Source organism: Drosophila simulans, chromosome X (genome assembly GCF_016746395.2).
Source record: "Drosophila simulans strain w501 chromosome X, Prin_Dsim_3.1, whole genome shotgun sequence".
Lineage (NCBI taxonomy): Eukaryota > Metazoa > Arthropoda > Insecta > Diptera > Drosophilidae > Drosophila > Drosophila simulans.
In genome coordinates this window covers 16,027,232-16,050,388 of record NC_052525.2, presented here as the reverse complement: position 1 = coordinate 16,050,388, position 23,157 = coordinate 16,027,232, and the positions used below count along the sequence as shown (strand labels likewise).

The window sequence follows — 23,157 nt, the reverse complement described above, 5'->3', positions numbered from 1 at the left end:
GTAAAGTATTCGCGCTGAAAACAATTACTATTCAAAATAAAGTCAAATTTTTTTTTAAAGAAATATACTTTCAAACACCAAATCTTCGATAGATAGTGATTTCATTGCAATTCCTGTTGAAAACCCAAGTAAACAGCGCAAAGTTTAAATTATCATACCGAATATATTTACTTATTTACATTATGATACCGTTTCTCTCTCAACATAAAGACTTCTGATTTCCATTTCTGTTCTCCACTTAAAAATGATCAATTTAAAATTAAAATAAAATATTAAATGTTCTTTATGTATTTATGTATATAAAAAACATGCATACAGTTATAACTTTTTCGGTTTTCCAGTTTGCCACCACATTCTCTCTAATCTTTTCATCTAATCTGTTATCTGTTAGCTATAGGTTTTGTTTCTTTACGTTGCTAGATAGTTGTTTTTCTTTAATTTGTTGGCTTTCCACCTTGGCTGCAGGTATTTCCCTCGTATGAATTGTGTGTGTGAATCTAAACGCTAAAATTAATAACAAAAACTAAAGACTTAATGCAATCGTTCGCCGGTCTCTCTTATCTGACTGCAATCATCATCTGCTCGACGCATCGGCCAATAACTCGAATATACGTATACTACATTATATAGTAGTTGATTTTTTGCGCTTTTAATTGGCCTCGCATCTCTGTTTGATTGCAGCATTACACGTTTCTTTACTATTTCGCAAAATAATTATTACATAATTATCGTTAAGGTATATTATATATTCAACAAAAATAACGTTAAAATATATTCATTTTCGTTTTTTTGGTGCGACCAATTCTCGCGTAAATCCAACGAAGTGTTTGTATAATTTGTAATCATTGTAATCATCAATATGCGTAGTATGAGCGACATTCGCGTGGTCATCTCCCAATCATCGGAGAGCGGAGAAGGATGTGGAAAGAACCTATCCCTTAGCTTTTTAACAGCTATTCGAAAGCTTCTTGTTTTTTTTTCGAGATGACGCTCCTTTGCCGCACTATCTTGAATTGGGTCCTTACTAGTAAATTTCGTTCTGTTGATGTATATACCGGTGAATGTCGTCCCTCCTGGTGGTTGTCCTCTTGGTCGCCAGTTGTTGGTGTTTCAGGAACGTCGCCGCCACTGGTTTTATGGCCTTCTCCTGCTGTATTCTGTTCCACTGTTCTCCGCCATTTATTCCTGCTGAAGGGGACGACTACATTGGTATCACCGTCCAGGCTGTGGCGGCGGCGTACGAAGCGGTATTTGTTCACAAATGGCGGCTGGCGTGGCTGCATGTACATCCTCGATGATCCTTGAATATCTGGCTCCTGGTGATGATATTGGCTCTTGACCGAACCATTGAGCTCACTGTTATTGCCCCCGGCGTCTCCTGTGTCTTCGGCCCTCGATGCTTCTGCTTCTGCTACCGCTGATCCTCCTGCTCTCGGCAATGGCACCCGAAATCCTAATCCTAATCCGACGGCGGCCTCATTTGCTATCGTGATGGCCGACTGCGATGCCATTTCTACCGGGGCGGCAGACGGCGTGCGGGGGCACGGATTTTGCGGCGAGCCATTTGGGAACTCTGCGCCGAGTTGCCAGCGGCTGGCGGATTGAAGCTGCGGATTAACAATGGATTAGTATCATTATCATATTTGGTTGGCGACTTTCGAGACTCCCACTGGCGGTTGCTGCTGCTGCGTAGCGAGTTATGTGAACAAGAAACATTAATTGAACAAATAATAAATAATGGATACGAAATGCTATGAACAAAACGAAACAATATGGCACACACAAAAAAGACAAACAAAGAAACAAACTATAGTAAAATATGACATTCGCAGGATATTGAAAATGCTACATATATCCTATTTACACAATGGTAAATAAAAACATTGAGATTGTACAAATGCAGTTCGATTCCATGGGGGGAAGTGGATGCGTTTTTAACTTTGATTTAGTTTTCACTTACGGCCAGTTTCCATATATGAAAATATGATTAAAATGATTGATTTATAATACTATTCATCATTCATCAGGTGTTTTTTTTATAAGCACAGCTCAAACCAGTTTTTTATGAACACAAATCGTATGTTAATGTAATCGAAAACATATAGTGATGTGATGATTTTAAGAATTTTGTCTCTTTAACCTTAAATTACGAATATATTTTTCTTTGGAAACCTTTTTAAATTAAATCACTTGATTTTAAAACATTGCAAATGTATAAAGCCCTTTTTAAGCTAATATACCGCATTATTTTTGACCAATTGATTTAAGCCTGATTTTCAAAATGCGGAAAACAGGACGGTAATCATGAACAGTCTTGTAAATGCCTACGCTATCCATGTGTAAATATGAAAGGTGTAAGCTTTTCTTCTCAACGGAAACAAAACAAATGGTATGCACAAAAAAACGAAAACCTTAAAAATAAAAAAATTAAAACAAATGCAATTATAATGCATTATAATGTGTGTGTTTGTGTGTGTGTGTGTTCTTCGATTGTGTTGGTAAAAGGATCAATTCAAAGTACGGAAAGAGGGCGACAGCAGCAAAAAGCGCGTAAACTTCTCTCTCTCTCTCTCTCTTTTGGGCCGCTCTTACGTCTGTCTCGCTCGCATTTGTGGGTAGCAACCCTTCACCGTCGGATCGAAACATCCGTCTCTGTCTTACTTACGCAAATATATTGGCTGGCGCTGCGGAGGTCGCGCCAAATTGGTACGGTGCATTGGCATTCGGTGTGGACTGCAAGAAGAATATTTTTGGTTTGTTTTCCTTGGTAAGTTGGTTTTGTATAGCAAGTAAATTTTGTTGGGTGTTTTTTTTCTGGTTTTACAGGACGGATCACGATGGCTGATGGTTAATAATTTCTGCTTCTTCTACATACAGATTGCAATTTGGATGTTTGATGGGTATTTTTGTTTCTTCTTGGTTATGTACAAATTGTATTTGGTTTGGATATTGCTACATATATGAAGAATGACAACTGATGTGCGTCTTTGAATGTGTGTGTGGTGTGTGTATGTGTGTGTAAGTGCATGCGTGTGTGAGGTGGGGGATGGTGGGCATACGTGAGAGCTTGTCAAATATTTACCGTTAACGCATGCTTAACTACACTGTAAACAATTGACACATACATACATACATATAGCACATTGAAACCAATCTACTTTCGATTCTAATTGATAGGTATCATTTGACAAGCCCTGCGACACATGCGTTCTAAGGAAACTACTTACAACTACAGAAATACATTCAACTACAGCTAACTGAGCAAGATGAGACAAGCACGATTTACATACATATGTAAATAATGGTTATAATGTGACTTTCATACACGGGGCGTGCCAAAGAAATTATGTACTAACGGCATTTTGGGGAATCCCTATACTCTACGATTTCAAAATCAAATGCATAATAAACTAACACATGTTCGATTTTTACTATTTGTAATATAAGAAATGACACTAAGTTATATACAATAGATTATGCGCGAATTTCTTTGGCATTCCCCGTTCTTCTTTATATTTATGCGTACATACGAAATGGCATAAAGTACTGGGTATTAGCAATCGAGTATCGTTAAAATCGAGTCGGCGAAACTCTCTGGATATCGACCACGACTTCGCATTACCTGCATCTGCGGCGGCCCGGGCGCAAAATTGAACATGGGCATACCGCCGGCGGAGTTGTTGGTGGCACTGCCCATACCACCGAACTGGTTATTGGCCGCCGGTTGCGAACTACCGAATTGGAAGATGCGCGGATGCGACTGCTTTTGTGATTCGAATTCATTTGCAGATCCATTCAGTACATTTTTATGTTCATTTTGCCGGGTAGTTCATTTTCATGTTCATTTTACCGGGTAGTTCATTTTGCGGAAGGATTGGTAATTATAATAATAGGTAGTAGTAGGATGGTAGTAAAGTTGATTCGTGCCCGTGCCCACAGAGTTTTCGTTTTTTTTTTTTTTTTTAAGTACATAGAGCGTACATTACAGATTTACGGAAGTTGCGTAGTTAAGGAGTGTATACATTAAGTTACATGGTATACGACAATATTATTCAACAGTAACAACACGCACGACCGTTTTTGTGTAGAAAGGGTTGTGGAAAAAGATAAAAAAGAAAATGAGAGAAGAATACAAATAAATATATATATATAGAGATATTGTATGTATAATATGTAGTATAAAAGTTAGAAGGTAAAATCAATACGACAAGTGAGTAGCTCTAAATTAATATACAATGTCGGCCAGGTAGGTTATACATTAGGAGGATCGATCGATTTTTGAGCGCATTGTTATCATTTCTATAACGTGGGCATGCAAGTCGGAAAATTAAAAGGAAATATGACGGACAGCTACGACTACAAACAATCGCAAACACATTTGCATGGATGAAACTGGGTGAGTGAGTGTGTGGTGTGATCGATCTACTTCATCATCACATCAGGCGCTCAGCTCCCATCGATCACCTTGTGCTTGTATTGCGAATACTATATAAGTTGATCAGGTGGCTATGGTGGGCTGGTGGTTTGGTGATCTACTGGGAGTTGGGTGGAAATCGTATACTTACATCGCCACCGGTGAGATTAGTGGCCGCCGTATTGGCCGTGAAATTGAAGGCTGGCGCAGGAGCAGTCGAGCTCGCCGCCGAGCCGGTGAAGTTGAACGCTGGTTTGGCCAGCGGCTCATTGGTGCTGCTTCCGAATTTGTATGGAGCACTTGAGGCCTGCAATATGCAAAAATGCGGATTGGATAAATGCAGAATTTAATTCGTATAAGTGTACTTACAGCTGGCGTGGCTGCAGTGGCTCCGCCAAAGTTAAATGCTCCTGGTAACGCTGTGCCCGCCAATGGAGCAGCTGCAGCAGGTGCTCCAAATCCTGCGCTTGTGATGGTGCTCCCGCTGCCGAAGACAGGCGCGGCCGCAGCAACTGGCGTGGGGTTGCCAAAAAAGTTGGCCAATGGAGCAGCGGCTGTTGGCGCTGGTGTTGTGGCTACAGGAGCTCCTACTCCCACTAGAGAGTTGCCCACATTGCCGAATATCCCAGTAAGCGGTCCATTGCCGCCCGCCGCCGGCGTGGTTGCGGCAGTGGTCGCCGCTGATCCGAATGGTAGACTAGTGGTGCTGGTTGTGTTGTTACTGCTACTGGATGGTCCAAACATGGAGCTGCTTCCAAATATCGGAGTCGCCATCTTGGAGGCCGAAGACGAAGGAACCGCCGCACTGCCGACCGCAACGCTGTTGCTCTTTGCCGCATCTCCATTGCTCGACCAGCCGAAGCTGGGCGTTGTAGTCGTTCCCGAAACGGAAGGAGCACCAAAGGTGAATGGCTTGGTCGCGCTGCTGGTGGTCATGTCCGTTTTATTTTCACCCCAATTGCCAAAGAGCTGAGGGGTCGAGGTGGTCGCAAAGCTGGATGCAATGGCGTTGGCGGTGCTGGTGGTGGCACTCACGCTGGTGTTTGCAGTGGTGCTTGTTGCTGGTGCCCCGAAGATGGAGCTCACGCTAGAGTTGGTTGGCGTTGCTGGCGCAGCCGCTGTTGGCTGGCCAAAGAAGAAGGTTCCAGTGTTCTGTGTGGTCGCTGGCTTTGACTGACTTCCAAAGGTTAAGCCGGCAGCTGGAGCTGGTGTCGAGGTGGCTGCTGACGGAGCTGGAGCAGATGCCGGTGTGAAAGCAAAGACTTTCGTTGAGGTTGTCGTCGTTGTTACGGTGCTGGAGGAAACACCAAAACCCATGGTTGGCGCCTTGGCCACTGGCTGCTGGCTGCTACTGGTGCTGCTCACGGCACTGCCAGCTCCGGAAAAGCTGAACATGGGCTTGACAGCCGCGGGATTCGCACTGGTGCTGGCCGTCGAACTGGAAACTGCAGAGGACGATGATGGAGCGCCAAATCTGAAGCCACCCAAAGCAGGAGCGTTGCTGGTGGTGCTGATTGTGGTGGTGATTGAGCTGGCAGCCGTGGTTGCGGTAGTCGGTGCCTTGAATACAAACTGGAGTGGTGCTGCAGCTGCAGCTGGAGCTGTTGCTTCTGAGCTGGATGTGGCAGTCGTTTCCTTGATGTCTGTCCCAAAAGTCACCGTCTTGGGCTCTTCCACTTTGCTCACGCCAAACGAAAAGGTCTTCGGGGCCTCCGTCTTCTTGCTGTCCGCCACATCCTTACCCTGATTGCTTTGACCAAAACCGAAGCTAAATTGAGCGGAAGTTGGTGCTGGAGTGGTCGTCGTTTCCACAGATGGCTTGACAACCTCCTTTACATGAGAAAATCCAAAACGAAATTTGGGTACCGAACTGGCTGCGGAGTTGGCCGTTGCTGCGGCAGGGTTCAATGCTTCCGGCATCATCTGCTCACAGCAGATACAAGTCTTCCGCGACATATCATTCTTTGCCAGGCATGCTTCGCATTCCCAAGTTGATGATTTTTGGGCTGCCACCAGCTGCTGAAATCCCGTATCCGGCTTGGGGGGCACCTTACTTGTTGATAATGTTTTGGAGCTTTCGCTCGTGGAGCTAATGCTGACGATAGATCCCGAACCAACTGACCCAAAGGTTGAGGCTGACCCAGAGGATGATCTAGATGAGGATCTGGATAAAGTCCCGGAGAACAAGGGGAAAGAGCTCATGGATGAACTTGGTGCGGACTCGTTGTTGTTGCTACTCGCCCTTGAGTTTGGCGTTTGACAGGCAATGCATTCCACATCACTCGATTTGTTCATCACCAGGCACGTCTGGCACTCCCACATGTTTGCCTTTTTCATGAAGGACATATCAAAACCGGATCCGGCTGACAAATTATTGTTCATCGACGGGAGGCTGTTCGCTATTGAAGTCGAAGTTTTTCGCGGAGTTTCGCAAGCAATGCATTTGCTGGCTTCAGCCTTATTGGACAGCATGCAGGCATCGCACTCCCAGGCAGTCGTTGATTTCTTGAAGCGATCCCCAAAGCCGTCCGTAATCATAGAGGGAGTCGCAACAGCTATATTAGATGTTGCAGGGAGAGCGATAGTTGGGCCTGGTTTGGCCGACTCACAGGCCACACACTTGCTAGCCTCGACTTTGTTGCGCACCAGACACACGGAGCACTCCCACTCGTTGCTTTTCGCATTTGTAATCAACGGTGAGAAGTTGTTGACCTTTGGTGCAACAGTTTTCCTTGGAGTCTCGCAGGCAATGCATTTGCTGGCTTCAGCCTTATTGGACAGCATGCAGGCATCGCACTCCCAGTCAGTCGTTGATTTCTTGAAGCGATCCCCAAAACCACCGAAACTTTGTGTCTCAATAGCTGCCGTAGGTGGTGCTGATGGTGCTTGGGCAGTAGCCGCAGATGCTACCGGCTTGGCCGTCTCACAGGCCACACACTTGTTGACCTCGGGCTTGTTCCGCACCATACACGTATCACACTCCCACTCCTTGGATGACGGTGTTCCGTTTATGGTTGGCTGCGACTGCTCATTCGTTGTACGCAAATCATCTAGTGATGCCGGTGACGGGAAGGTGAAATTGCGATTGATCTTCGTCTTGAGGATGCAGTTCTCCCTGAAGTTCGACAAAGGTATGGGTTCCGAGAAAGTGAATGTGCGTCTAGTTGGTTCACTGATTGCAGGAACGTTTCCATTGGCAGCGAAGTTAACAATTGGTGCCGCAGGCTGGGGATTAGCCAGGAAGTTTGGCATCTGCTTGGAGTTGGAGGCATTGCTACTTGGGATTGGGTCGGTGGTAGATGGCTTTGATACCACTGGCACCGTGGGTTTGATTATCAAATCAAACTTTGGCGCGCTTGCCATTTCCGGAAAGCTGATCTGTGGCAACTCCAGCGGCGGGGGTGCTTCCTCTTCCGCCGCGCGTGGCTCCTTGTTGCGCGTCTGGTGCGAAAGACGCGAACGCATCTTGTTTGTGTGGTGAGTATGGTTAGACGACTGGTCTATCGGAGCAACATATGGGGCAGCTTGCTTGGGCTTCTCCTCGTTGTTTTCCCCACCAGCACGAACGTTCCGGCTGTGAACCACATCTCGAGAGTTCTGTGTAACGCGGTGCAGGCGACGGCGTTCCAGAAGCTGCTGCATCGTCGGCACCAGCAGTTTGTTGGAGCGCAGTTCCGCCAACTCGTTGATGTGATTGGGCACCGGAGCATTGCTGCTGGCACTTGTGGAACGTAGATACGGGGTGGCTGACGTACCCAGGCGCTGCTGGCGACTGCTTTGATGCTCCTTGATGCTGCTGCCCATGCGCTTGGCATCGATCAATGGCGTGGAGTAGCTTTCCAGCAGGTTGAGGATGCGCATCGTGGTGTTCGACAGCCCGGTACTGGGTTTCTTACTGCCACCTTGGCCCACAGATGTCGCCGCAAGATTGCCGGAGTCGGAAGGTCGCATGTCTACCGCTTTTATACCGTATCCAATACCACCAGACATGGAAGCATGCAGCGGATGCGCCGGTGAGCTGCCGGCAGAATTGAGTCCCATTATTGAGGATGCGGCGGATGAGCTCAGATTGGTGCGACTGAAGAGGCGATTGTTACCGGAATAGCCGCCAAAGGTGGTGCGTCCCTGGTAAAAGGGCGAGCTAGAGGCAGATGCAGAGCCTGAATTAGAGGCACTGCCACTCAGCAAACGACTGTCGCTCAGTGCCGACGTACTGCCGTATATGGACGCATTGAAGCGACGTCGTTGGGTCAGGGAGTTCAGCGACCACGTAGAATTCCGATGCGATTGCTGTGCGGCGGCGTTGCTCCTGTTAAATATTGACTTCGAGCTCTGCAGATTTCCGTAAAATTCTAAATTGCTGTTGCTGTTGTAATGCGACCGGCGCAGTCCTTCGTGCCCTTCGCCATTGTCGTGGCATTCGTTCAAATCGCTCTCGGACTGAGAATCGCCGCCACCTCCTGCGGCTGCAGACAGTTCACTTCGTCTTGTTTTTGTCTTAATGACATTGTTGTTATTATTATTATTATTGTTGCTAGTGTTGTTGTTGGTCCTGCTTATTCCCAGCAAATGATTGAGGTGTTCTTCCGAACTCATGTCCGGGCCAGTCCCCGTCTCATCCATGGTAAGATCGCGTCGATGGGTTCGCTTGCCTATGAGCGGTGGTCGCTTGTGGTTAGGAAGGCTGGATAGGCTGTTGTTGTAGCTGCTAGAGGTGCTGCTTCCTCCGAAAGGTATGTTCAGTGAACGGCGGATGCTAAAATGATTAAAATTATTGCCATTTTAGATTTCCTAAGGGTTCTACTTTTTCGGTAATAGCATGTCTTTTCAACGCCCAATAAGCTCTAAGGTTGATATCTTTTTGAAATCGATATTGACATACGAGCCAATAGCATACAGCATACTGCAGTAACATACCTGTGTGGCAGATCCCCAGTGCTTCCCTCGGCGGCTTCGTTGCCCGTAAAAAAGTTGTACGCGGGTTCGCGCTGCCGTTGATTACCATACAAATTGAGGTGGTTGCGCCGATGTGGAGCCAACTGGCTGACGCTCTTGTACATCTGCGAGGTGGAGGAGCTGGAGGAGCTGGTGGCAGCCGCGAGCGGAGCAGCAGGCGTGGATGACAATAGGGGCAGACGACGCATGTTGGGCAAATTGACGGGGGTCTCCAGCTGAAAGGGATTCAAGATTAGTTGGGAAATGTAGACAGGATTGAAGATGTGATCTACCTCCAGGCGTCGACGCTTGGTCTGCACGCGGGCGGATTGTTGGAGATTCTCCTGCTCTTCATCGTCATCCTCCTCATCGCCTTCCTCGTCGTCCTCTTCCAGTTCATCCTCCTCGGCCTCATCCTCATCACCGCCGGCAGCTGCAACAGCCCCGGCTCGCTTGCGCAGCAGGAACACATTGTACTCGCTCCGACGCGTCTGCTCATCCTCGGCGGCTAGGTCGTGCTCGGCTATATTGTCGGCCAGGGCCACCTCCTCGTAGTTCAGGCCCTTGGCATCGGAGCCGTCATCAAGATCGTCGGCTGCATCGGCATCCGCTTCGGCTAGCATTATCCGACGGCGTCCACGTTTCCGCTTGGTAGTAGAGCGTCCATTGGACTGGCGTGGCTGTGACTGGCGGAGATTAGCTGGGGAGGATAAGGCATCGTTCCCATCTTTGGACGACGGCGAAAACCAACCGCTCAAGGAGGCAGGCAGAATGCTGGACACGCGCTTCTTCATCTTGCCCATGATGGACTGCAATTGCAATTGCATGGAAGTTGGCTATTTGATGGGAACCAAGTTATCGCCGACTGTACTTACGTTGTTGCTGTCAGTCTCCCGTTGGGCTCCCGCCGAGGATTCATCCTCCTCCTCCTCCTCCTCGCTTTCTTCAGGCAGTTCCTTGAGCGGCGTCAGCGGATGCTTTTTGGCCAATTCGGCTTGCGAGGATTCCCTTTGCTCCTGTGCATCCTCCATTATGCCGCTTTAGATTCAGACTCACCTTTTTAGCCGGCGAAGCAACGGCACAAAAGAGAGATGAAAAACGCGAAAAAGAAGCGTTTCCGCACACACAACAAAAAACGTAAGTAAAAAAAAACCAAAAAAAAAAAGCACACACTGTTGAAATTCCTGCGAGCGAGTTTGTATGTGTAGGTGCGGATAATGTTCGCTCACTCGATTCGTTCTCACTCTCTATCCTGCCTTCTCTCTCTGTCTGTGCGTGTGTAAAGGTGTGAGTGCGCTTACGCACGCCGTCGTGGTTTTTTTTTTTTGTTCGCGTTTCGCCGAGGTTTTACACACGCGGCGATATTTTTAAATAATATTCTGTTTGGCGCCACAAACTGACCGCGTTTGATCAGGATTTGGCTTCTTGGCCACCAATGAAGAGCAAATTCTGGGCACAAGCACTGCAAAATTAGAGGCGGGAAAAAGGATTGAATACCGAATTCGGGCGAAGCGCTCGAGTTTCTTGCTTTTGGGTTTGCCCTTACCGCTTTTCAGCATGCCGCCCGTTTTCTTCAATATTTGTTCTATTTGTCAGGTCTGCCGGATAAATTTGATATATATTTGAAATATTTTCACCTTCCTTTTGTCTTTGTGCTTCTTCCACTTCTTCCGCACACACTGCTTTCGCAATTCTTCGTTCCTCTTCTTCACGCTCTGCTCACACACACACGCGCGCACCGATTCGGTACGAATTTTGGCGTTTTACCGCCGCGAAATCTACACTTTTGATTGCAATTTAACATTTGCCGCTGGTCGCATTCCGGTTTTCGTTTGTTGCACGAGCACAACGCACCGTCGATGTGCAAGAAACAGAATTTCAAAAGAGCACGATTTGATTTGGGAAAAAACGCGTGTGTGGCCACAAAGTAGAGCTGGAACCAAAATCGATGTTTGCCAGATACTATCGGTGTGTCGGACAGCGTGTGCTAATCGATACATTGCTAGCAGCTATCGATTATATGCACGGTTATTTTTAAATGGTGATGAGCTGCTATACGATAACTCAACAATCGGCATTTCTTAGCATATACTTTATCCCATTTGACAGACAAGCTTAATAACGTATGTAACCATTTGCTTGTTTTGTCATTTGATTACTAAGAAATTGCAGTGATTAAATTGAATTCTCGTATTGAGATTTATTGAGGTATTTATTTCGCTTTGTGATAATGCTAAAGCTTAAATACTCTCCTAATGTTAATCGATAGTTGTCCTAAAAAATATTTCCAGCGAGTCAAAGTGCAGCGAGTGCCAGTGTGACCACAGATTCTGAATTAGAAATAAAAAAAATAATAAGCGAACATAAGCGCCAAATCTAAAAAGCCTTATTAAGATGCAAATATAACAAAGAAAATATACCAATATATGTGTTGAATAAATCTTCAAAAATGGATCATAGGGGAAACCAAATTGTTCTGGTTCGATTTTGGCAAGCCATTTTAAAATATCTAGACTATACTACTCCTGATTACTGTCGTTCTTACTGTACTTTTTAAATTGTTTTATTACACAAAATATGTTACTTATTAACGCCAAAGAAATTTACATTTTTAGGGCTGGAAATTAAATACCGCTAGTCGATATCGTCATCATTTCAGTTTTGCCACCCCTAGTTGTTGTTATTGTGTTCGTCGTGTTGTTGTAGCACAGTTGTTGTTGCTGCTGCTGGGCAAACAAGTGTTAAAAATATTTGTGCTGCAATATTTTCAGCAATTACCGACCGCCCTCGCCGCTGTTCACCACCCAACTTAACCAGCAACCCAGATTGGAGCAACAAAATCCACAAAGGCATAAAGAATCGACTTACACAATTAAGCCTTAATCGGTTGGGTAAACAACTTGATTGCTGTGAGCAGCCAGTTGGGTTAATCTCTTCGATTTGTCAAGCCCAACAACAATGAGCCAAACGGAGGCTAGCAAGTTACCCAAGATCCCGGACTCGGAGCCGGACGGATCGAAGGGCAAAGGGAAGCAACAGCTGGAAACTTACCGGGTGTATGTGGTCACCTGGAATGTGGGCAGTCGTTTTCCGGAAAACATATCCCTCCGCCATCTGCTGGGACTGCAGGATGTGACAGTGGACAAGGACACGAAAGAGACTAATGCCCACTTGCCGGACATCTATGCGTTGGGGTTCCAGGAGGTCAACGCCCAGCCGCAGCAACAGGTGTTGGGCCTGTTCAAGGAGGATCCGTGGACGCACAAGGCGAAGGAACTGCTACGCAACTACGACTATGTGGCCGTAAAGACCGAGCAGATGCAGGGGCTGCTGGTCAGCATGTTTGTGAGGCGGCAGCACGTTGAGCACTTGCAGGACATCGAGGCGGAGTTCACGAGGACCGGTTTCGGCGGCATTTGGGGCAACAAGGGCGCCGTCAGTGTCAGGTTCACCCTTTACGGCTGCGGCCTGGCCTTTGTGGTGGCCCATTTGTCTGCCCATGACCATATGCTGGAGGAGCGCATCGAGGACTACAAGCAGATACTGGAGAACCATCACTACCACGTCAAGCGGTATAGGGAGATCTACGATCACGACTATGTCTTCTGGTTTGGCGATCTGAACTTCCGACTGCAGGGCAGCGATTCGTCGACGGAAGTGCGCGAGCTGCTACGCGACGAGTCCCAGCACGAGGCCCTAATCCAGCGGGATCAATTGTACCAAGTTCGCGAGAAGGCGCAGCAGGCCTTTCAAGTTCTGCAGGAGCGACTGCCCGCCTTTCCGCCCACCTTCAAGTTCCGCGAGGGCACCTCCGAGTACGACCTGAAGCGGCGGCCAGCCTGGACGGATCGGATCATGTACGCCGTGCAGCCACTGAACCGGCAGCCCGGCATGCAGCTGTCCATTGAGCAGTGCTCGTATAAGTCCCATCCCCTGTACACCATCAGTGATCACAAGCCGGTGACAAGTGACTTCACCCTCAAGCTCTACCCGAATGTACGGGCGCCCGGAGTGGTGTTCTCGCCTCTGTCGCTCTGGAAGATTGGGGACGAGAACACGGTGGAGTACCGCAAGCAGGCAGAGTTCGACGAGGGTCCCAACGACTGGATTGGCATCTTTCCGGCTGAGTACGCCAGTTTGGCGGATTACGTAGCCTACGAGTATGTCAATCAGGCTGAGTCGCCCACATCCTCGGACTCCAATCAAGTACCGGATCCGTTTGAGACGCCCTCGCATCATCGAAGTGGTCGGCATCATCACAGGAATCGCCAGCGACAGCGTCGCCATCAGGAGGCAAATGCCCAAGAGCTGGTGCGGCTAGATTTCGCCGACGATGTGGAACTGCGTCACGGCGAGCAGTACCTGTTGATATATTTCCGCAGCACCGGAGTCAGGGGCGTGACCAGTTTGGCCGGCGTCAGTGGCGTCTTTGTGGCGGAGAAGCGGCACGGCTCGCCCCATCGGACGGAGTACCATGTTGACTAGCTAGCCGAGGCTCTGGACATCTTTATTCTTTAGTCTCCGCTTCCCTAACCACCGTGCCGATCTAATTTTATTGACCCTATGTGACCGTGTTAAGTTTGCTTGTTAGCTGTTGACTCAGCGCCCCCTTCCCCTATATAATTATACAATTATCGAACCAATAATATTTGTGTTTACTACCAATTCCACCCATTCCCGGCCTGAATCCCGCTTTTTCGTTTGCATATGTTCTATTTGCTCTGCGGTCATTTTGTTATTTTTATTTGTACGGTGTCATGGCACTAGATATTTGTATTTAACCGGTTTGCAAAAGGTTAATTACGCCACATTCACTGTCACATATTTACACTATGACACACCCGCGCACAGTGGGGCCAGTAGCAGGCAAAAACGTATTGAATCCTCTAGCCCGGTGAGAGCTCTTCTTCAAATTTGAGTTCGAATTAAGTGAAAGTAAGCCAAATGGGCAGAATCCGGAGTCTGAAAAGTGATATTTTTGAATGCCTCTCAAGCCAAATATATAGAGAAAAGATATATTGAATAGTAGCAAAGTATAACTGTAATTTTATCTTAATTTAACTATTTAACGTAGGCAAATTGTATTTAATTTTTAAAATAACAAAAAAAAGAAAAGTGAACCTTTTAACCATGATTCAAAAAAAAAAAAAAAAAACAGCTCAACTTACGTAAGATTTTTATTGTTTTAAACAAAAAGAAAAGGTTTTTTTTCCTGAAACGTAAAGACTCTTATAAAGCGACTTCAAATTTATAGCGAAATGCGATGTTTTTTCCATTATCTGATTGGTATAGTCCATAAAAGTTATATAAGGGTATTTTAGATAAGAACTGCACCTTAACGATAGCTGAAACCCAAAAAGACCACCAAGCAGAAAATTCAAGCAATCTGCGTTGACTTCCACCCACCGTACAGTGGGTCATTGGAAATCCGAGCTGGCCCACTCCCACTAATTGGCAATGTTTTGATCGACTGACTGGTGAAACGTACAGTGGGCCGTAAAAGTCTTTGGTGCCCACTGTACTCGAACGATCGAATGGTGTAAACATTTTCGAGCCCATCTGTGGTCCGAAAACCAAAAAAAAAAAGAGAGAGCACAAATTTATGCGGGCTCGGTCAATTGAAATTCGTGTGGCTTAGTAACCTTCAGCAACTATTAGATAACTATATTACGCTCATACCAGTGGACACTTAACCAATGTACGCATGGGAGTGCATTTACCACCTACCTATAAACATATAAATATATATATACATACAGTCGTATGCCTTATCAAAGTGAACATTAATCAATTTACTTAATCGAATGAAAACGTTTACAATTGTGTAGTAATTTATGAGTACATAGGACAATTTCATGTTGGATTTCAGTTAATGATCAGTCGAATTAAGTGTGTAATGACTATATAAAGCAAACATAAAGCCTAATACAAATCAAACGACTCAATCACTTCACTTTGTTCGTAATTTCTATTTCACTTTTCAAAACAGCATCTTTATAAAGCATCAATACAAATTATATCCAGCGAAAATATAAAAAATAAACATTTAATAATATAAGTTATTACAATTTTCACTTATTTTTTGCCTTTGCACTTGAATGTTCGTAATTTCTATTTCACTTTTCAAAACATCATCTTTATAAAGCATCAATACATATTATATCCAACGAAAATATAAAAAATAAACATTTAATAATAGAAATTATTACAATTTTTTACTTATTTTTTGACAACTTCCCACACCGCCTTCACCAGGCCTCGTGACCAACAACATGTACTTCAGGTGATTGGCCCTCCAGTTAAGTCCGGTGAAGCCGTCAGTGTGCTAGATAAACTTGAGTAAGTCGATTTTGACGTTAGGTTCTTCATTTTTGCTAATTTGAAACGTGTCGGGTTAGCCCGACGAGGGATTTTTGAGAAAACTATGGGTTAGCGAGTTGTTGGAATCGTGTTGTTCAGGGTAAAAAGTATAGACGGTGACGCATATGGTTCATATTCAGTACGACGTGCTGATCATTTACGCCGGCAAACCAAGGGTTTTCCGCACCAGCCGACGAGCGATGGCGTTGAACTCATCCCTCTGTTCGCGCCACATAATCGCCGCATCCACATTAGCGCCGCTCTCATCGTTGGGTTCTGTGGGCAAAAATGAACGACATCAGTAGTTATTTGGTTTGGGCAGGCAGGAAAGCCTATTTACTAATGATGCGGTGGCCAACATAGGAAACTAAATGCAAATGCAATGTGAATCAGTTGCATTGAGCAGTGATCCCAAGGAATGAACAAATAATTTTCATAGATAAACAAATGAACTAAGGGAATGAACATATGATCTTGAGGAATGAACAAGTGAAATGAACTATCGGCATGATCAACCATACAACCTAGTGAGCAAATGAACTTGGAAGTAGATACCCCCGTTGAAATAGTGTAACTTTTTTCTTACCCGCCAGCATGCTGACCACACTAAGCAAAATCTTCTCCACGCTCTGGACAGGACTCCAGCGCTCCGCGGATAGCTCATAGCCCATGGGATCGTCGCCGGGTGCGTGTAGTATTGATATGCAGACGCGCCCGTCGGCGAATATGTTGGGATGGAACATGTCACAAGTGAATTTCATTTTAGGCGGACTCAGGGGATAGTCGGTCGGAAAGATGAGCCGGGCGGGAAACACTCCGCCCTCGAAGCAAGTGCCCTCAGGTCCGCTGCAAAGGGCAAAGGGCAATTAATGGCTGAATCTGTCCGATCCATGTCGATCGTTCGGGGATCTTAACTCACGCGATCAGTGCCTCCCACTCGAAGAAGTTGTCCTCGCTGATGGGGCCGGCCACAATGCCCTCGGGCGGGTCAAGTGTTAACTCTGGAGAGGATCGGAGCGGTGGTAAGGGAAAGCTCTTGCTGCCCTGTGGACTTTCGACTCACGTTTGTATTCCGCCATCAGGCGGCGCAGTGCGGACCCAGCCATTCTGGATGTGCTCGATGGTAATGATGATGGTTCAGTTCACTGGCTCCTTCTCCCCACTATGACCACTTCCTTCGCGTTTCCTTCAGCTGCTCCTCCGTTTCCTGTCCACCTGCTCCTGCACCTGCTCTACACCCGAATGGTGTCCTGCTTGTTATGGTGGCAATCGCGCACTTTCCAGATCCTCGGGCACGGGTCAAAATGCAGACACGTCGTAATATAATAAACACAAACCGTGTTTCGTGTTTATTTATATCGAATGTATCGAATGTCTTTCTATAATAATAAATATGTACTGAGTGAATTTGGAAAGGGTAATCGATCGATTCGATAACGCGTGTCGTCGGCTATCGTTGTTTTAGTATTTTATACCTTCACACTACTTAATTAAACATATTATTTGTTTGCTTCTTAAACAATTATTGATGGTCAATTTTATAAAAATTTGCATAAAATTTCAATTTTTTTTCGTAAAATTTTATATAATTTGAATTTTTGTTCGATTGCAAGCGAGTGCTGTTCAAAGTTGGGACATCGATAGTGAAACGCAAACATCGATAAGTCGCTGCCTGAGTCGATATTATTTATGTATTTGTTGTAAAACAAAAAGAGCGCGATTTTGTGCAAAAAATCGCATATAATAAGATGCACATCAAGCAGGTGAGTGTTGAACTGACCGCCGTGCTTCTGGCCACCCGTTGGACACCGAAGATCTGAAATCCCCCCGTCAATTCCAGATTATTATACAAGGCTTCAAGAGTTACAAGGACCAGACGGTGGTGGAACCATTCGACAAGCGCCATAACGTTGTTGTTGGACGTAATGGCTCCGGGAAGAGCAACTTCTTCTACGGTGAGTATCAGCTCCTATTGCCTATTCAGCTAACAATATTTCATCGACCCTAATACTATCCCATCCACTTTGCAGCGATCCAGTTTGTGCTAAGCGATGAGTTCACCCACTTGCGGCCGGAGCAGCGCCAGTCGCTTCTGCACGAGGGAACAGGTGCCCGCGTCATCTCCGCCTATGTGGAGATCATCTTCGACAACTCGGACAACCGAGTTCCAGTGAGTAGTCAAACAAAGTGACTCAGAAAACATAGTCTTTGCAAGAACTCATTTATATTGCCTTGGAAGATGCAGTCAATTGGTTGTAACAAATCGCTCGAAATCCTCTACAGCATCCCGCTCATAGCATCTTCTTATAATATTCAAACTTATAGGCAAACATTTCTAACCATTTCATAACTGACGCTACGCTTATTTTACAGATCGACAAAGAAGAGATCTTTCTGCGGCGCGTGATTGGCGCCAAGAAGGACCAGTACTTCCTCAACAAGAAGGTGGTGCCGCGCAATGAGGTGGTCAATCTGCTGGAATCGGCTGGTTTTTCCAGTTCAAATCCCTACTACATTGTTAAGCAGGGCAAAATCAATCAGATGGCAACTGCCGCCGATTCCTATCGTCTCAAGCTGCTCCGCGAGGTCGCGGGAACGCGTGTTTACGACGAACGGAAGGAGGAGTCGTTGAATCTATTGCGCGAGACGGACAGCAAGGTGGAGAAAATCAGTGAGTACCTAAAGACCATCGAGGACCGGCTCCAGACGCTCGAAGAGGAGAAGGAAGAGCTAAAGGAGTACCAGAAGTGGGACAAGACGCGCCGCACGCTAGAGTACATACGCTACGAAACCGAGCTGAAGGACACCAAGAAGGCTCTCGACGAGCTCCAGCTGCAGCGCAAGTCGTCCTCGGACAAAAAGAAGATCTACAACATTGAGATTCAGAAGGCACAAGAGAAGATCAAGGATGTGCAAAAGAACCTTAAAGAGGCAAAGAAGAAAGTGCAGAGCACCAAGGAGGAGCGCTCCGTACTGATGACGGAGCAGCAGCAGTTACTGCGCGAGAAAACGAAACTGGACCTAACCATTGTCGATCTAAATGACGAGGTTCAGGGCGACAACAAGTCCAAGGAGCGGGCTGACCAGGAGCTTAAGAACCTCAAGGTAACGATAGCGGAGCGCGAAAAGGAACTGGACGACGTAAAGCCCAAATACGAGGCGATGAAGCGCAAGGAGGAGGACTGCTCCAGAGAGCTGCAGCTCAAGGAACAGAAGCGCAAGGAGCTTTACGCCAAGCAGGGTCGCGGTTCGCAGTTCTCCTCTAGGGAGGATCGCGACAAGTGGATCACCAACGAGCTGAAGTCCATTAGCAAGCAGACGCGCGATAAGATCGCTCACCACGCAAAACTCGTGGAGGATCTGAAGAAGGACGCTACCTCCGAAAAGGATCTGGGTCAAAAGATCGAGGAGCACTCATCGGAGCTGGAGCAGCTCCGACTGCAGATCGACGAGCACAACAAGAAGTACTACGAGCTAAAGAAGACCAAGGACCAGCATCAGTCCATGCGAAACGAGTTGTGGCGCAAGGAGACACAGATGACGCAGCAGCTGCAGACGCACAAAGAGGAGCTATCGCGGGCCGACCAGGCGCTGCGCAGCATGGCCGGCAAGCCGATCCTGAATGGCTGCGATTCTGTGCGCAAGGTTCTCGACAGCTTTGTGGAACGTGGCGGCCAATCGGCGGAGATTGCCCGTGCCTACTATGGTCCCGTCATAGAGAACTTCAGCTGCGACAAGACCATCTACACGGCGGTGGAGGTAACAGCCGCCAATCGGTTATTCCATCACATTGTGGAATCAGAATACGAAGGCACGCAAATCCTCAAGGAGATGAATAAGCTGAAGTTACCGGGCGAGGTGACCTTTATGCCCCTGAACCGCCTTCAGGTTAAAATACACGATTATCCGGATGATCCCGACTCCATACCAATGATCTCCAAACTGAAGTACGATGAACAGCACGACAAGGCGCTGAGGTATATCTTTGGAAAAACGCTCATCTGCAGAAATCTGGAGCGCGCCACCGAGCTGGCCAAGAGCACTGGCCTGGATTGCGTTACGCTGGACGGAGATCAGGTGTCCTCCAAGGGATCCCTCACTGGTGGCTATTTCAATACATCCCGTTCCCGTCTGGAGATGCAAAAGAAGCGCACGGAATACACCAGCCAGATAGCTGAATTCGAAAAGAAACTCAGCAAGCTGAGAAACGAGCTCAAGTCCACCGAGAACAACATCAACTCAATCGTATCCGAGATGCAGAAAACGGAAACGAAGCAGGGCAAGTCGAAGGATGTGTTCGAAAAGGTGCAGGGCGAGATTCGTCTGATGAAGGAGGAGCTGGTGCGCATCGAGCAGTATCGTGCGCCCAAGGAGCGCTCACTGGCCCAGTGCAAGGCCTCATTGGAGTCCATGACCAGTACGAAGTCTAGTTTGGAGGCGGAGCTGAAGCAGGAGCTGATGTCCACGTTGTCGTCGCAGGATCAGCGCGAGATTGACCAGCTGAACGACGACATTCGTCGACTGAACCAGGAGAACAAGGAAGCGTTTACGCAGCGTATGCAGTTCGAGGTGCGCAAGAACAAGTTGGACAACCTGCTGATCAACAATCTGTTCCGGCGTCGCGACGAACTGATCCAGGCGCTGCAGGAGATTTCCGTGGAGGACCGCAAGCGAAAGCTTAACAATTGCAAAACGGAACTGGTTTCCGCCGAAAAGAGAATCAAGAAGGTCAACTCCGATCTGGAGGAGATCGAAAAGCGGGTAACGGAGGCCGTGCAGCTGCAAAAGGAACTGCAGCAGGAGCTCGAAACGCATGTGCGCAAGGAGAAGGAGGCCGAGGAGAATCTTAACAAGGATTCCAAGCAGCTGGAGAAATGGTCGACCAAGGAGAACATGCTCAACGAGAAAATCGACGAGTGTACGGAAAAGATTGCCAGCTTGGGCGCCGTGCCGCTAGTTGATCCTGCCTACACGCGCATGTCCCTGAAGAACATCTTCAAGGAGCTGGAGAAGGCAAACCAGCACCTGAAGAAGTATAACCATGTGAACAAAAAAGCCCTGGATCAGTTCTTGAGCTTCTCCGAGCAGAAGGAGAAGCTCTATCGCCGCAAAGAGGAGCTCGACATCGGTGACCAGAAGATCCACATGCTCATTCAGTCATTGGAGATGCAAAAGGTGGAGGCCATTCAATTTACGTTCCGACAAGTGGCGCAAAACTTCACCAAGGTGTTTAAGAAGCTGGTGCCCATGGGCGCGGGCTTTCTCATCCTGAAGACCAAGGACAACGATGGCGACGAGATGGAAAAGGAGGTGGAAAACTCCGATGCTTTCACAGGAATCGGCATTCGGGTTTCGTTCACCGGCGTTGAGGCTGAGATGCGTGAGATGAACCAGTTGTCCGGTGGACAGAAGTCGCTTGTCGCCCTGGCCCTCATTTTCTCCATCCAAAAGTGCGATCCAGCTCCCTTCTACCTATTCGACGAGATAGATCAGGTGAGTCGTCTGATTAACTATCATTACCCATTACTTTGGTTCGTTGACTAATGATCTACTTATGTTTTGTGCAGGCCCTGGATGCAATGCATCGAAAGGCGGTGGCGAACATGATCCACGAGCTCAGCGACACTGCCCAGTTCATTACGACAACGTTCCGGCCGGAATTGCTGGAGAACGCGCACAAGTTCTACGGCGTGCGATTCCGAAATAAGGTCAGCCACATTGATTGTGTGACCAGGGAGGAGGCCAAGGACTTCGTCGAGGACGACAGCACCCACGCCTAGGAAATTGCCCCGCCCAAAACCTCATCCCTCAACCCACCACAACCATCTCTCGCCCCAATTATTAGTTTCGTAGGCCTACGATTTGTTTTCACATTCTTTTGAATCGTATACATATATATAGTTTTTTTTCTAACGATACTTGCTACATTTAATTTTCCTTAACAATGAGAGTTCGTTTTCGGCCAGGCCGTGCACGTTGCGTGAAACACATCGAGCCGGCGAACAAAACCGAGCGTAGAGCAACTCCAAACCCAGATCAATATGTAATAAAGCGCATAGAGAAGTAATTTAAACTATATTTAAAACGAAAATATGTATTAAAAAACTTATGCAAAAGGAAACCGTCTCTAATCCAAAATAATTCCACACTTACATATGTATGTATGATAACAATGCAACAATTGTTTCAAAATAAGAAGTCTAGTTTATTACTCAAAAAATTGTTCAACAACGTGCATATTATAATTAAATGTGGTGTCTTAGAGCTGGGCAATCAAGGCTCCAGTCCCTGGTTGCCCGACCAGCTGCTCTCAGCTGGCCACAGCGTCCAGTTGCTCCTGGATGGCATTCAGCGCAAAGATGGTGCTGAAGCACATGCCCACGGTGGCCACCTCCAATTGGCTGATGTTGTAGTGCAGCGGCAGTCGCCACAGGACAAAGTGATTCAGCAGAACGAGCAGGGCTAGGCCAAGTGACCACCAGTGCTCGTCGACGATGGCGATGCGCCAAAGACAGTGGACATTCCACAGAACACAGAGGCCCAATTGGGCGGCATCCAGCTTTATGAATGTGGCACCCAGCGGACTGCGACTGTTGCCGAACCACAAGCTGGTGACTGCAAGTGTCAGTACAGCGCTCCACAGTCCAAAGGCCAGTCGCTCCCAATCGGCGCCAAAGAAGTCACCCATTCTGGTGGCCGGATTCACGGTCTGCAGCTCGCCCACCACCAGGGTGACAAATAGGACGCAGGAGTAACGTCTCGACTTGTCGCACAGCAGACGCTGGACTGCGCCCGGATTGGGATGCGTGTGTCGCAGCAGGCAGAGCAGGCTGTGGCCAAAGTAGATCCCAAAGGCAGTCATCGCCTTGCTGCCGGTGCTCCGTTTCAGTCCCCAGCCGGAGATCACGGCCAGTACGAAGTGGATCAGGCACAGGGCTAGGCGGGAGGTGCCACCACTGGACCCCGGCAAGGGACCATGATTCGGCGGAGGACTTCTGCTGGACACCATTGTTTTGACTTGAGAGCGATCACGCCGGTTGGCGGTGGTTCCACCTCAAGGTGGCGAATGTTCCGTCCAGTTTGCGGACGGGCGACTTGGTTCCTCGACCAAGTCTGGTGCCGATGTAACGGCAGACAATTGATTTTTAGTTAAACTTTATTAAATATTTGTTGGATCAAAACAATAACAAGATTTACGTCAATATTAAATCGGTGTCGTATTTCGACATAAGCATGGATTTTTTAGGTTGTTTCTTTTATCGATAGCGTAAATTCCTCGATAATACAACGGATTCGGCATAAATGTGGACAGAGCCTTGAAATATCCCTTTTGCGGGATAGCTAGTTTCTTATCCAAATTTATTTGGTTTTCTTAATAAATATATGAATTTAACATAAAAACATAATTGTAATATGGTACAGTTTAACTTAAGGAGAAAACAAAAGTT

At 47.1% G+C, this 23,157-nt stretch overlaps 5 protein-coding genes across 11 annotated transcripts; 2 read left to right on the top strand and 3 right to left on the bottom strand.

Annotated features, from left to right (window-relative positions):
* Positions 1-143: 143 nt before the first annotated feature.
* Positions 144-11,360, bottom strand: LOC6740169 (nuclear pore complex protein Nup153). 7 transcript variants are annotated; one of them, XM_039297505.2, is made up of 9 exons: positions 10,896-11,360; positions 10,225-10,811; positions 9,643-10,158; positions 9,332-9,585; positions 4,784-9,170; positions 4,566-4,721; positions 3,623-3,763; positions 2,666-2,733; positions 1,364-1,607 (listed from the first exon to the last, which is right to left on the bottom strand). In XM_039297505.2, exons 2-9 carry the CDS (start codon positions 10,378-10,380, stop codon positions 1,514-1,516), a joined length of 5,772 nt encoding a protein of 1,923 aa, XP_039153439.1. In that variant the 5' UTR covers positions 10,381-10,811; positions 10,896-11,360; the 3' UTR covers positions 1,364-1,513. The 7 variants fall into 7 exon arrangements, with proteins under 7 accessions (XP_039153435.1, XP_039153437.1, XP_039153436.1 ...); XM_039297506.2 differs by having other exon boundaries at positions 3,623-3,760; XM_039297501.1 differs by lacking the exon at positions 2,666-2,733 and having other exon boundaries at positions 144-1,607.
* A 662-nt stretch (positions 11,361-12,022) lies between these two features.
* On the top strand, positions 12,023-13,995 carry LOC27207710 (inositol polyphosphate 5-phosphatase K). The gene has a single exon (XM_016183392.3). The coding sequence runs from the start codon at positions 12,308-12,310 to the stop codon at positions 13,832-13,834; it is 1,527 nt and encodes a 508-aa protein (XP_016039674.1). The 5' UTR covers positions 12,023-12,307; the 3' UTR covers positions 13,835-13,995.
* Positions 13,996-15,298: 1,303 nt separating this feature from the next.
* Positions 15,299-17,109, bottom strand: LOC6740170 (ubiquitin-conjugating enzyme E2 G2). The gene is made up of 4 exons (XM_002077013.4): positions 16,773-17,109; positions 16,629-16,710; positions 16,296-16,555; positions 15,299-15,985 (listed from the first exon to the last, which is right to left on the bottom strand). Exons 1-4 carry the CDS (start codon positions 16,813-16,815, stop codon positions 15,867-15,869), a joined length of 504 nt encoding a protein of 167 aa, XP_002077049.2. The 5' UTR covers positions 16,816-17,109; the 3' UTR covers positions 15,299-15,866.
* A 211-nt stretch (positions 17,110-17,320) lies between these two features.
* Positions 17,321-21,830, top strand: LOC6726148 (structural maintenance of chromosomes protein 3). Its single transcript, XM_016172478.2, has 5 exons — positions 17,321-17,472; positions 17,550-17,664; positions 17,740-17,879; positions 18,083-21,202; positions 21,277-21,830. Exons 1-5 carry the CDS (start codon positions 17,458-17,460, stop codon positions 21,487-21,489), a joined length of 3,603 nt encoding a protein of 1,200 aa, XP_016039673.1. The 5' UTR covers positions 17,321-17,457; the 3' UTR covers positions 21,490-21,830.
* Positions 21,831-21,890: 60 nt separating this feature from the next.
* Positions 21,891-22,973, bottom strand: LOC6726147. The gene has a single exon (XM_002107087.4). The coding sequence runs from the start codon at positions 22,716-22,718 to the stop codon at positions 22,020-22,022; it is 699 nt and encodes a 232-aa protein (XP_002107123.1). The 5' UTR covers positions 22,719-22,973; the 3' UTR covers positions 21,891-22,019.
* Between the last annotated feature and the right edge of the window lie 184 nt (positions 22,974-23,157).

What these genes read in the sequence shown, in the direction of transcription:
- LOC6740169 (XM_039297502.1), bottom strand. Translation starts at nt 10,380, where the DNA reads ATGGAGGATGCACAGGAGCAAAGGGAATCCTCGCAAGCCGAATTGGCC. An exon ending in CCAAGCGTCGACGCCTGGAG is followed by an intron (nt 9,586 to 9,642) that starts GTAGATCACATC and finishes AATCCCTTTCAG; the next exon opens with CTGGAGACCCCCGTCAATTT. An exon ending in CCGGGCCGCCGCAGATGCAG is followed by an intron (nt 1,608 to 3,622) that starts GTAATGCGAAGT and finishes GTTAATCCGCAG; the next exon opens with CTTCAATCCGCCAGCCGCTG.
- LOC27207710 (XM_016183392.3), top strand. Translation starts at nt 12,308, where the DNA reads ATGAGCCAAACGGAGGCTAGCAAGTTACCCAAGATCCCGGACTCGGAG.
- LOC6740170 (XM_002077013.4), bottom strand. Translation starts at nt 16,815, where the DNA reads ATGGCTGGGTCCGCACTGCGCCGCCTGATGGCGGAATACAAAC. An exon ending in CCTGATGGCGGAATACAAAC is followed by an intron (nt 16,711 to 16,772) that starts GTGAGTCGAAAG and finishes GATCCTCTCCAG; the next exon opens with AGTTAACACTTGACCCGCCC. An exon ending in GAGTGGGAGGCACTGATCGC is followed by an intron (nt 16,556 to 16,628) that starts GTGAGTTAAGAT and finishes TGCCCTTTGCAG; the next exon opens with CGGACCTGAGGGCACTTGCT.
- LOC6726148 (XM_016172478.2), top strand. An exon ending in GAAGAGCAACTTCTTCTACG is followed by an intron (nt 17,665 to 17,739) that starts GTGAGTATCAGC and finishes TCCACTTTGCAG; the next exon opens with CGATCCAGTTTGTGCTAAGC. An exon ending in ACTCGGACAACCGAGTTCCA is followed by an intron (nt 17,880 to 18,082) that starts GTGAGTAGTCAA and finishes CTTATTTTACAG; the next exon opens with ATCGACAAAGAAGAGATCTT.
- LOC6726147 (XM_002107087.4), bottom strand. Translation starts at nt 22,718, where the DNA reads ATGGTGTCCAGCAGAAGTCCTCCGCCGAATCATGGTCCCTTGCCGGGG.